The sequence below is a fragment of the Bos indicus x Bos taurus genome, chromosome X, assembly GCF_003369695.1.
Source record: "Bos indicus x Bos taurus breed Angus x Brahman F1 hybrid chromosome X, Bos_hybrid_MaternalHap_v2.0, whole genome shotgun sequence".
Classification (NCBI taxonomy): Eukaryota; Metazoa; Chordata; class Mammalia; order Artiodactyla; family Bovidae; genus Bos; species Bos indicus x Bos taurus.
The window spans coordinates 62041659-62054905 of NC_040105.1; the positions used below are offsets into that span (position 1 = coordinate 62041659).

The 13247-nt window shown below is 37.4% G+C and overlaps 1 protein-coding gene across 5 annotated transcripts in view; it reads right to left on the minus strand.

The window, feature by feature from the left end:
- Nucleotides 1–13247, minus strand: part of OPHN1 (oligophrenin 1) — a 627552-nt gene that overhangs the window by 436495 nt on the left and 177810 nt on the right. For all 5 annotated transcript variants that reach the window (XM_027535147.1, XM_027535145.1, XM_027535143.1 and 2 more), the window contains one exon: nt 11134–11229. In XM_027535147.1, coding sequence (XP_027390948.1) covers nt 11134–11229 — 96 coding nt within the window. The remainder of the gene's footprint in view (nt 1–11133; nt 11230–13247) is intronic.

The following is a 13247-nucleotide window of genomic DNA, read 5'->3' on the forward strand; positions in this document are numbered from 1 at the left end:
GGAAGTAGATTATACTCTCTACATATGAGGAAAACAGAGACTCAAGTAATTTTTTCAAGACCTCATAGCCAATAACTAAACCTCAAACCTGAAGCAGACACACACTACCTAAATACTTAGAATTTCCTCTAGTTACTGGGCCATAGAGGTAGAGAAAAGGTCAGGCAATGCCAGTTGAAAGTATACATGTCATACTCTAAAGCAGCGACAAATGTCAGAGGGCAGTCAGATACTTCCTCTCACTTGTCTCTGTTATATATAGACTGTGAGACCTAAAGGCTGATCAACAAAGGAAGAAACTGTTCAGAGAAGCTTCAGACTTTCCCTAGAAATCATTACCATCTCCGTTTCTCACCTGGTAACTACAATGGGGTTAATGCTACTGATTACTGTGGTGTTGTAGAAGATTCTTGAGAGTCCCTTGGACTGCAAGGAGATCCAACCAGTCCATCCTAAAGGAGATCAGTCCTGGGTGTTCACTGGAAGGACTGATGTTGAAGCTAAAGCTCCAATATTTTGGCCACCTGATGCGAAGAGCTGACTCATTTGAAAAGACCCTGATGCTGGGAAAGATTGAAGGCAGGACGAGAAGGGGACGACAGAGGATGAGATGGTTAGATGGCATCACCGACTCAATGGACACGAGTTTGGGTAAACTCTGGGAGTTGGTGATGGACAGGGAGGCCCGGCGTGCTGCGGTTCATGGGGTCGCGGAGTTGGACATGACTGAGTGACTGAACTGACTGACTGACTGACTGAATTCTTGCAGCAATCATGAAAAATCACTTATGGAAAGAACTGCAAAACCCTTTTCACATGTAATGTGAAATCTAAAAGCTCAACTCCAAATTCCATTCCATTCCATACAGTAAAAGTAACTGTACTTTGACCAGTTTTTCAGTAAAAAAGATGTACTGACTCAGAGACAGTAGTGCTGGCACATTAGAGGGCATGGAAAAATCTCCTCTTTCCACTTTCCAAACGATTGTTCTTTCACAACAATAGCTTCCCAGTAGGATCTTGAAGATTGCTTCTCAGTCTCCAAAGAGCATTGGCAGGTGTTTACCTGCCATTCTTTACCACTAGCACCATTCAGATCAGATCAGATCAGTCGCTCAGTCGTGTCCTACTCTTTGCAACCCCATGAATCGCAGCACGCCAGGCCTCCCTGTCCATCACCAACTCCCGGAGTTCACTCAGACTCACGACCATCGAGTCAGTGATGCCATCCAGCAATCTCACCCTCTGACACCCCCTTCTCCTCTTGCCCCCAATCCCTCCCAGCATCAGAGTCTTTTCCAATGAGTCAACTCTTCCCATGAGGTGGCCAAAGTACTGGAGTTTCAGCTTTAGCATCATTCCTTCCAAAGAAATCCCAGGGCCGATCTCCTTCAGAATGGACTGGTTGGATCTCCTTGCAGTCCAAGGGACTCTCAAGAGTCTTCTCCAGCACCACAGTTCAAAAGCATCAATTCTTCGGCACTCAGCCTTCTTCACAGTCCAACTCTCACATCCATACATGACCACAGGAAAAACCATAGCCTTGACTAGACGGACCTTTGTTGGCAAAGTAATGTCTCTGCTTTTGAATATGCTATCTAGGTTGGTCATAACTTTCCTTCCAAGGAGTAAGCATCTTTTAATTTCATGGCTGCAGTCACCATCTGTAGTGATTTTGGAGCCCAGAAAAATAAAGTCTGACACTGTTTCCACTGTTTCCCCATCTATTTCCCATGAAGTGATGGGACCGGATGCCATGATCTTCGTTTTCTGAATGTTGAGCTTTAAGCCAACTTTTTCACTCTCCACTTTCACTTTCGTCAAGAGGCTTTTGAGTTCCTCTTCACTTTCTGCCATAAGGGTGGTGTCATCTGCATATCTGAGGTTATTGATTAGGAAGCCCAATTGACAGGCAAGCAGTAGTTATTTTTAAGAAAATAATATACTTATTTTGGGATGCTATAACAAAATAACATAGATAGGATGGTGTACAAAAATAGAAATTTCTCATAGTTCTGGAAGTTAGAAGACCAGTATTAGACTGCCAGCATGTTTGGGTTCTGGAGCATGCCATCTTCTGACTTATAAACTACTAACTTCTCATTGTATCCTAATAAGATGGAAAGTGGGCTAGAAATTTCTCTGGGATCCCTTTGATGAGGGCACTAATCCCATTCATGAGGGCTCCACCCTCATGATCTAATCACTTCCCAAAGGTTCTACTTCCTGGTACCATCATATTGAGGATAAGCTTTCAAAATGAATCTGGGGGAGTTACATTCAGCCTGTTACATCCCATACCATGCTTGACAAAATCCACATCCTTCTTTTATATTCAATTTCCACAGCCCTACAAGTCTTAACTCATTCCAGCGTTAACTCTTAGGTCAAAAGTTCAAATTTTATCTAAATATCTAAATCAAATATGGTTGAGACTCACGGTACAAATTATATGGAGGCAAAATTGTTCTCTAGCTGTCAACCTGTAAAAACAAACAAGTTATGTGCTTCCAAAATACAATGATGGGACATGCATAAGATAGACATTCCCGCTCCAAAAGGGAAAAAGCCAAGAAGGACAGAGTGATAGGTCCCAAGCAAGCCCAAAATCTAGCAAGGCAAGTTCCATGCGATCTTAAGTTTTGCGAATAAATCTCTTTGGCTGTATTTTCCACATTCTCTTTCTTTTCTTTTTTTATTTTTTTATTTTAATTGGAGGCTAATTACTTTATAATATTGTAGTGGTTTTTGCCATACATTCACATGAATCAGCCATGTGTGTACATGTGTTCCCCATCCTGAACCTCCCTCCCACCTTCCTCCCCATCCCATTCCTCAGGGTCATCCCAGTGCACCAGCCCTGAGCACCCTCTCTCATGCATTGAACCTGGACTGCCGATCTATTTCACATATGATAATATACATGTTTCAATACTATTCTCTCAGTCATCCCACCCTCGCCTTCTCCCACAGAGTGCAAAAGTCTGTTCTTTACATCTGTGTCTCTTTTGCTGTCTCGCATATAGGATCATCATTATCATCTTTCTAAATTCCATATATATGCATGTTAATCTACTGTATTGGTATTATTTTTCTGACTTACTTCACTCTGTATAATAGGCTGTGGTTTCATCCACCTCATTAGAACTGATTCAAATGCATTCTTTTTAATAGCTGAATAATATTCCATTGTGTCTATGTACCACAGCTTTCTTATCCATTTATCTGCCAGTGGACATCTAGATTGCTTCCATGTCCTAGCTATTATAAACAGTGCTGCGATGAACATTGAGGTACATGTGTATCTTCCAATTCTTGTTTCCTCGGTGTGTATACGCAGCAGTGGAATTGCTGGGTTGCATGGCAGTTCTACTTCCAGTTTTTGAAGGAATCTCCACACTGTTCTCCATAGTGGCTGTACTAGTTTGCATTCCCTCCAACAGTGTAAGAGGGTTCCTTTTTTCTGTACCCTCTCTAGCATTTACTATTTGTAGACTTTTGGATAGCAGCCATTCTGACTGGCATAAAATGGTACCTCACTGTGGTTTTGATTTGCATTTCTCTGATAATGAGTGATGTTGAGCATCTTTTCATGTGTATGTTAGCCATCTGTATGTCTTCTTTGGAGAAATGTCATTTAGTTCTTTGGCTCATTTTTTGATTTGGTTACTTATTTTTCTGAAACTGAGCTGAAGGAGTTGTTTGTATATTTTTGAGATTAATTCTTTGTCAGTTACTTCATTTGCTGCTATTTTCTCCCATTCTGAAGGCTCTTTTCACCTTTCTTATAGTTTCTTTCATTGTGCAAAAGCTTTTAGGTTTAATTAGGTCCCATTTGTTTATTTTTGCTTTTATTTCCTTTATTCTGGGAGGTGGGTCATAGAGGATCCTGCTGTGATTTATATCAGAGTGTTTTGCCTATGTTTTCCTCTAGAAGTTTTATAGTTTCTGGTCTTACATTTAGATCTTTAGTCCATTTTCAGTTTATTTTTTGTGTATGGTGTTAGAAAGTATTCTAGTTTCATTCTTTTACAAGTGGTTGACCAGTTTTCCCAGCACTTCTTAAAGAGATTATCTTTTCTCCATTGTATATGCTTGCCTCCTTTGTCAAAGATAAGGTGTCCATAGTTGCATGGATTTATCTCTGGGCTTTCTATTTTGTTCCATTGATCTATGTTTCTGTCTTTGTGCCAGTACCATACTGTCTTGATGACTGCAGCTTTGTAGTATAACCTGAAGTAGGGCAAGTTGATCCCTCCAGTGCCATTCTTCTTTCTCAAGATTACTTTGGCTATTCAAGGTTTTTTGTATTTCCATACAAATTATGAAATTATTTGTTCTAGTTCTGTGAGAAATACCATTGGTAGCTTGATAGGGATTGCATTGAATTTACAGATTGCTTTGGGTAGTATACTCATTTTCACTATGTTGATTCCTGCACTCCAAGAACACAGTATATTTCTCCAACTAGTTGTTTCCTCTTTGATTTCTTTCATCAGTGTTTTATAGTTTCTATATATAGGTCTTTTATTTCTTTAGGTAGATATATCCCTAAGTATTTAATTATGTTCATTGCAATGGTGAATGGAATTGTTTCCTTAATGTCTCTTTCTATTTTCTCATTGTTAGTGTATAAGAATGCAAGGGATTTCTGTGTGTTAATTTTATATCCTGAAAATTTATTACATTCATTGATTAGCTCTAGTAATCTTCTGGTGGAGTCTTTAGGGTTTTTTATATAAAGGATCATGTCATCTGCAAATAGTAAGAGTTTTACTTCTTCTTTTCCAATCTGGATTCATTTATTTTTCTTCTCTGATTGCTATGGCTAAAACTTCCAAAACTATGTTGAATAGAAGTGGTGAGAGTGGGCACCCTTTTCTTGTTCCTGACTTTAGGGGAACTGCTTTCAATTTTTCACCATTGAGTATAATGTTTGCTGTGGGTTGGTCATATATAGCTTTTATTATGTTGAGGTATGTTCCTTCTATTCCTGCTATCTGGAGGGTTTTTTTTGTTTTTAATCATAAATGGATGTTGAATTTTGTCAAAGGCTTTCTCTGCATCTACTGAGAAAATCATATGGTTTTTAATCTTTTAATTTGTTAATGTGGTGTATTACATTGATTGATTTGCAAATATTGAAGAATCCTTGCATCCCTGGGATAAAGCCCACTTGGTCATGATGCATGATCTTTTTAATATGTTGTTGGATTCTGTTTGCTAGAACTTGGTTAAAGATTTTTGCATCTATGTTCATCAGTGATATTGGCCTGCAGTTTTCTTTTTTTGTTGTATCTTTGTCTGGTTTTGGTATTAGGGTGATGGTGGCCTCATAGAATGAGTTTGGAAGTTCACATTCCTCTGCAATTTTCTGGAAGAGTTTGAGCAGGATAGGTGTTAGCTCTTCTCTAAATTTTTGGTAGAATTCAGCTGTGAAGCCGTCTGGTCCTGGGCTTTTGTTTGTTGGAAGATTTCTGATTACAGTTTCAATTTCTATGCTTGTGATAGGTCTGTTAAGATTTTCTATTTCTTCCTGGTTCAGTTTTGGAAAGTTGTACTTTTCTAAGAATTTGTCCATTTCTTCCAAGTTGTCCGTTTTATTGGCATATAGTTACTGATAGTAGTCTCTTGTGATCCTTTGTATTTCTGTGTTGTCTATTGTGATTTCTCCATTTTCATTTCTAATTTTGTTGATTTGATTCTTCCTTTATAATTTGATGACTCTGGCTAATGGTATGTCCATTTTATTTATCTTCTCAAAGAATCAGCATTTAGCTTTCTTAATTTTGGCTATGCCCTCCTTTGTTTCTTTTGCATTTATTTCTGCCCTAATTTTTATGATTTCTTTCCTTATACTAACCCTGGGGTAGTTCATTTCTTATTTTTCTAGTTGCTTTAGGTGTACAGTTAGGTCTTTTATTTGATGTTTCTCCTGTTTCTTGAGGTAAGCTTGTATTGCTATGAACCTTCCCCTTAGCACTGTTTTTACTGAATCCCATAGATTTTGCATAATTTTGTTTTCATTTTCATTCATTTTTATGCATATTTTATTTCTTTTTTTATTTCTTCTGTGATTTGTTGGTTATTCAGAAGCGTGTTTTTTAGCTTCTATATGTTTGTATTTTTAACAGTTTTTTTTCCTGTAGTTGACATCTAATCTTAGTGCATTGTGATCAGAAAAGATGTTTGAGATGGTTTCAATTTTCTTGAATTTACCAAGGCTAGATTTATGGCCCAGGATGTGATCTATCCTGGAGAAGGTTCCATGTGCACTTTAGAAAAAGGTGAAATTCATTGTTTTAGGGTGAAATATGATATCGATATCAATTAGGTCTAACTGGTCCATTGTATCATTTAAAGTTTGTGTTTCCTTGCTAATTTTCTGTTTAGTTGATCTATTCATAGGTGTGAGTGGGGTATTAAGGTCTCCCAGTATTATTGTGTTCCTGTTAATTTCCCCTTTCATACTTGTTAGCATTTGCCTTACATATTGCAGTGCTCCTATGTTGGGTGCATATATATTTATAATTGTTATATCTTCTTCTTGGACTGATCCTTTAATCATGATGTAGTGTCCTTCTTTGTCTCTTTTCGTGGCCTTTATTTCAAACTCTATTTTATCTGATATGAGTATTGTTACTCCTGCTTTTTTTTGGTCTCCATTTGCATGAAATATCTTTTTCCAGCCCTTCACTTTCAGTCTGCATGTGTCCCTAAGTTTGAGGGATGATTACTGCAGCCATGAAATTAAAAGATGCTTGCTCCTTGGAAGAAAAGCTATGACCAATCTAGACTTCATATTCAAAAGCTGAGACATTACTTTGCCAACAAGTGTCCATCTAGTCAAAGCTATGGTTTTTCCAGTAGTCATGTATGGATGTGAGAGTTGGACTATAAAGAAAGCTGAGTGCCAAAGAATGATGTTTTTGAACTGTGGTGTTGGAGAAGACTCTTGAGAGTCACTAGGACTGTAAGGAGATCCAACCAGTTCATCCTAAAGGAAATCAGTCCTCTATATTCATTGGAAGGACTGATGCTGAATCTGAAACTCCAATACTTTGGCCACCTGATGTGAAGAACTTACTCATTGGAAAAGACCCTGATGCTGGGAAAGATTGAAGGCAGGAGAAGGGGAAGACAGAAGAGGAGATGGTTGGATGGCATCACCAACTCGATGGACATGAGTTGGAGTAAGCTCCGGGAGTTGGTGTTGGACAGGGATGCCTGGCATGCTGCAATCCATTGGATCGCAAAGAGTCAGACACAATTGAGTGACTGAATTGAACTGAACTGAACTGAACTGAACTGAAGCATGTGTATGTGTGCTCAGTTAGTTGCTCAGTGGTGTCTAACTATTTGTGACCCCATGAACTGTAGCCCTCCAGGCTCCTCTGTCCATTTAATTTTCCAAGCAAGAACACTGGAGTGAGATGCCATTTTTCTACCCCATGAGATCTTCCTGAGTCAGGCATTAAACCCGTGACCCTTGCATTGACAGGCAGATTCTTTACCACTGCACCACCTGGGAAGTGCAATAGTGTTTTCTTCCAAATAAATTTCCTCATTTTTCGTAATATGGACAAATCTTTAAGTTATGGTTCCTTTCTCCTTAAAAATTTTACCTTATGTTCATTTCTTTCCTCTTACATTTTAGTATAAGTAGCCAGGGGAAACCAAACCTCTCTCTTAATACTTGCTTAGAAATGGCATAAGCCAAATTTTCAAGTTGCTTACAAGTTTTGCCTTTCACAGAACACTAGAATACAAAAAAATGTAGCCTAGTATTTGTTTTTTTATAACAAGGATCACCTTTTCTCCATTGTCTAATAACATGTTCCTCATTTTTGTCTGCGACTTCATCAAAATGGACCCTACCATCTATATTCTACCAATATTTCATGCATGATTACTTAGGTATTCTCTAAGAATACTGAAGCTTTCTCTACCCTCTCTCTTCTTTCATAGCTCTCTCCAGAATCACCCTTAAAATTCTACTCACAGCAATCTAGGCTTTCTATAGCATGCACCTTAAAACTTTTCCAGCCTCTGTCCATTATCCAGTTCCAAAGCCACTTCCACATTTTCAGGTATTCATTATAGCAACACCCTCCAAATCTCAGTACAAATTCCTGATTTTTTTTTTTTTTTTTTTTTTTGAGTTCAGGATGCTATTGGGAAATACCATAGACTGGGTGGGCTTATTTATTTCACACAGTTCTGCAGGTTAAAAGTCTGATATCAAGGTCAGTTTCTCATGAGCATTCTCTTCCAGGCTACAGACTACCAACTTCTCACTGTATCCTCACATGATAGAAAGTGTGTGAGAGAGTGCTCTAGAATCTGTTTTCTTTTCCCTCTATCTTTTTTTAAAAAAATTTAATTGAAGGATAATTGCTTTACAGAATTTTGTGGTTTTCTGTCATACATCATCAAGAATCAGCCCCCTGTACACCCATGTCCCCTCCCTCGAGAACCTCCCTCCCATTTCCCTCCCCACACCAGCCTTCTAGACTGTCACAGAGATAAGGATACTAATACCACTCATGAGGGCTTCACCTTCATGACCTAATTAACTCCCAAAGAACCCACCTCCTACTACTGTCACATTGGAGGTTAGAATTTCAACATATCACTTTGTGGAGATACAAAAACATTCAGTCTATTAAAAAGTATAAAGTAGTCAAACCTTATATTAACAATGATTAAATAGCTAACATTTCTTTAGACAATGTGAACACTTGGCAATGATTACCTCACTCCCATTTTACAGATGAGATATGTTACACTCATAGAGGTGAAGTTACTTGCCAAGATTACATAGCTAATACGTCGAGAAACTAGAGTTCAAACTTGGGCTATCAAACCCTCACAATATTAATCTTTAAATAAACCATGCCCTCAGACCAAGATAGATATGCAGAAGTAGAATGAAGTGGCATGAGTAAAGAAATAATCCAAATACAAATGTCTGTCTCACTAGCTATACTGCCACATTTATGCAAAGTATTAGTCATCAACCTCATAAAAATATCCATTGCAGTGTTATTTATAATCATGAAAAATTAGAGATAAGCCAAATTTCTAACAATAGTTAAACAGCATGTAAAGTATAGCTCCTATAATAATGAATCTCAAATGCATCCATTATTCATTCATTCAACAAACATGTATTGAGTATCTACTATATGCTAGGTACTCCTCTACATGCTAGGGAAATGGAAATGACTGAAACAATGTCCTTGTCCTACGCTCCCATGAAGCATTCAAAGATTTTTAAATGATATGAAAAAATGCTTGATGAAATATTAGATTAAAATTATATAAAATTATGTATTTATATAATATTACATAATTATGTAATTATGTATTTAAAATTATGTATGAACTAAATTACATACACACAAAACAGTTTTATGTTGAAATACCTTATTAGTATAAGTAATTTCATATTTTATACACTTATATATTATTCATATTTACTGCACAAGCATTCAATATAATAATAATACATTTTTATATTTTATTTCTTGGGTTAATACACATAATTATTTCAGTGGCATTAGATCATTCATAATAGTTCTGTGCTCTCATCTAGCAAATGTTTTGCACTGACTCTTTAAATCAGTGGTTACAAAACTTTTTTTAAATGGCCAGACAGCAAATATTTGAGGCTCTGAAAACCATGTAGTCTCTGCAACTACTACTCAATGCTGTTATAATACAAAACCACCCATAAACAATATTTAACTGTATTTCAGTTAAGTCTGTGGGCCATATTTTGCCACATGGACTGTAGCCCACCAGCCTCTTCTGTCCATGGGATTTTCCAGTATTCCAGTAAGAATACTAGAGTAGGTTGCCATTTCCTTTTCCAGGGGACCTTCCTGACCCAGGGATTGAACCTGCATCTCCTATGATGACAGTCTCCTGCACTGCAGGCAGATTCTTTACCAGGGAAGACTTATACTTTGCTGATACTACTTTAACTTCATAACTGACAGAAACACAAAGCTCTTTTTATTTCCACTGTTCAATTTCCTAATTATAACATCTTTGAGAGATACATATTAACCACATTTTACAGAGGAAAACACTAAGGCAAGTCCTTAAATTCAGTTCCCAAGGGAGATGTCAAATCTCCTGTTGCCTGAGAAGTATACATACATAAATGCTAATATTAAACTTTCTAGGGGATTTGTTCCTTAGAAGAACCTTATTCTGAATTATTTTGGGAAATAAACCAAGAAATTAATTTTAATTCTTCACCAAAAAATATATGTATTCATGTGTTTTGCTCAGTTGTATCCAATTTTGTGATCCCATGAACTGTAGCCCACCAGGCTCCTCTGTTCATGGAATTTTTCAGGCAAGAATAGTGGAATGGTTTACCACTTCCTTCTTCAGGGGATATTCTTGACTTAGGGATCAAACCTGCATCTCCTGCATTGGCAAGTGGATTCTTTACCACTGTGCCTCCTGGGAAACCCCATTTTCATGTTTTAGATTTTTTTAAAGAAAATTCCCCTGCAGACTGAGTCAAAGACCTAAATGGAAGCTTAAGGGATATTTTTTTAAATATATTTTATTTATTTATTTTTGGTTGTGCTAGGTCTTTCTTTCTGTGTATAGGCTTTCTCTCATTGTGGTGAGCAGGGGCTATTCTTCATTGTGGTACATGGGCTTCTCATTGTGGGGACTTCTCTTGTTGTGGAGCACAGGCTCTAGGAGCACAGGCTTCAGTAGGTACAGCACATGGGCTCAGTAGTTGTGGCTCACAGGCTCTAGAACGTGGGCTCAGTAGTTGCGGCACATGGCCCTGTTGCTCCAAGGCTTGTGGAATCTTCTGGGACCAGGGATCAAACCCATATTCCCTGCCTTGGCAGGCAGATTCTTATCCACTATACCACCAGGGAAGTCCAAAGGGATATCTTTTGATTGCTTTTGTATAAGGAAGAAATGGGACTAGGAGGGAATGTTTCTTTATGTTTCTTGAGCAGTCTCCCAGGAACTTAGGACAACAGGTGACAAAGGGGGATCAAAGATTCCCAAGTTCTATATATTCACCAAGGAGGCTGCTTTTTCTCAGACCTGCTTTGAGAGTTACATGGCCACAAATAGCTGAAGACTTACCAATGTTAATCTCGTCATCAGTCAGCGTATCTCCAATGAAATCAAACTGAAAGGACTGCAATGTCTGAGAAAATTTCTGAACAGCAGAGGAATAATCTGCAAAGGAAGGAAAATGGGAGAAATGGTCAATGCTTCAGCCTTTTGCCTGATTTCCTCATCTCTGTTAGGACAGACAGGAGAAAAAGGAAAGTGCTCCCAGCAGGCAGCAAATTGCATTGGAAGACATTAAATAAAAGATCAGACCTTCCACAGAAGATTTGAGCAACTAAAATCACATATTAAAGATGAAGTAGGGCAGCTTAGTGAAGTCCTCTGTTTAAGTTATTGGACATTCTTTTCCTCAGTCCCTGTCCTATGTGACCGACCTGTGAGACCTAAAGCTGCTTAGTTCTACTCTTAAGAGTCTCCTTAAGCTTTTTGAGTACCTATTATGGACAATGGACTAGATACTTTCTCAAGTCTACTAAACAAATATTCACAGTCATTTTACAAAAGAAAAAAAAAAGAGCTCCAGGTTCCACAGCTAGCTGGGAGAGCTGGAACTAGAAGCCTAGTGGTCTGTCTGCCTTTCTGGGAACTTTCCTACAACCATATAAACAACACTTTAACATTTTACACATTAACCAGGTGGCTGGCAGCTTTGGTGAAGGTACTATCTGGCAGAAACACAAATTTAACTTCCTCACTGAGTATTTACTAAGGGATTTAAAATAAGGAAATTGTTTATGAAAAATTGAGGGTGGTATGCCAGATATATGAATGTGATTTTTGGTCAATGTTTTTAAATTTTATTATACAAAAGTTTATTGATGTAAAATTAAACACTATTAGCTACCATTATGACAAATTGTCCTTATTGAAAATTTTAAAATATGACCTTCACCAAGATCTCCAGTCAAACCTCCAACTTTGTTACTCTAAGAGTATCATCATCATTTGGGAGCTTAATGGAAATACACATTCCCAGGTCACACCCCAGACCTGCTGAATCAGAAAATGCATTTTTATATAATCCTTAGGGAATTCACATGCTCTTTAGAGTTTGAAGAGCACTGCTCTCACCAACTAAAGTAACACATTAAGACCATATTCTAGGAAATATCAAGCTACTTGTAATTTTTGTTCCCCCTTTCCTATTTCTTCTTTCACTCCTTATATCACCATCCCCCAATTTCATATCTATCAGATATACAAGCTACAGAAAGTTTTTGATCTCACCCTAAAAGAAAGAGAGACAATACAAACAACAGTACCTATCCCTTTCAGTGAAAATCTATCATGGTTAGACTATCATGGTTAAACACAATAAAACATGCTCAAGCCTTTGTTTGGAACAGATAAACCTGTAAAGAGTTTTATTATCTTTTTGTCTATGTACTGTTTTCAGAAGTTCTTATTTTCATTATTTAGAACCTTGATCCTTTGAACACATCAATGGCAATAATAATAATAAAAATACTTCACAGAGATTGGAGACTGAAGACCAGGTTACCATGCCTTTTCAAAACTTCCACATTTTAGAATCACATTTCCACTTCAAATCTAGGCCACATAAATATGAGAGAAGTATGCATACACTGCCTTCCACATTTCATCAGCAAAGAAAAAACAAAACTGGTTCCATATCTGAAAACCTTTTCTTTGGCCTCTTTGGCCAGCAGCAAATAAATAAATAAATAAATAAACCCAGAAGTTCCCATGCACTCTGCTTGACTCTGGGAAATTAAATATAATATTCATTATATTGCTCTTTCACAAATACCAGGATTTCATAAACTGAGCTAAGCTAAGTAGAGTTATAAATGACTTCTCATTTAGAATTATATGAACATTTAAAAAACCACAAATATTACAATTTTCAACATTTACAGTATTTTGTAAGTAAAGGCATGGAGTGAGAAAGGAGTTACATTCATTCCCATTTTCATTATTTGCATCAACACTCTTCTCCAGATTTCTGGGACTGCAAAACACTACCCTTATATCTGCACAGAGCTTGAAAAGGTTTATGAAAGGCTCTGCACAAATACCTTTCATTTACCCTCCCCAAGTATCTAAATATTGATATTATCATCCTCACCTTAAAAACAAACCCAGAAAATGAGACAATGCAG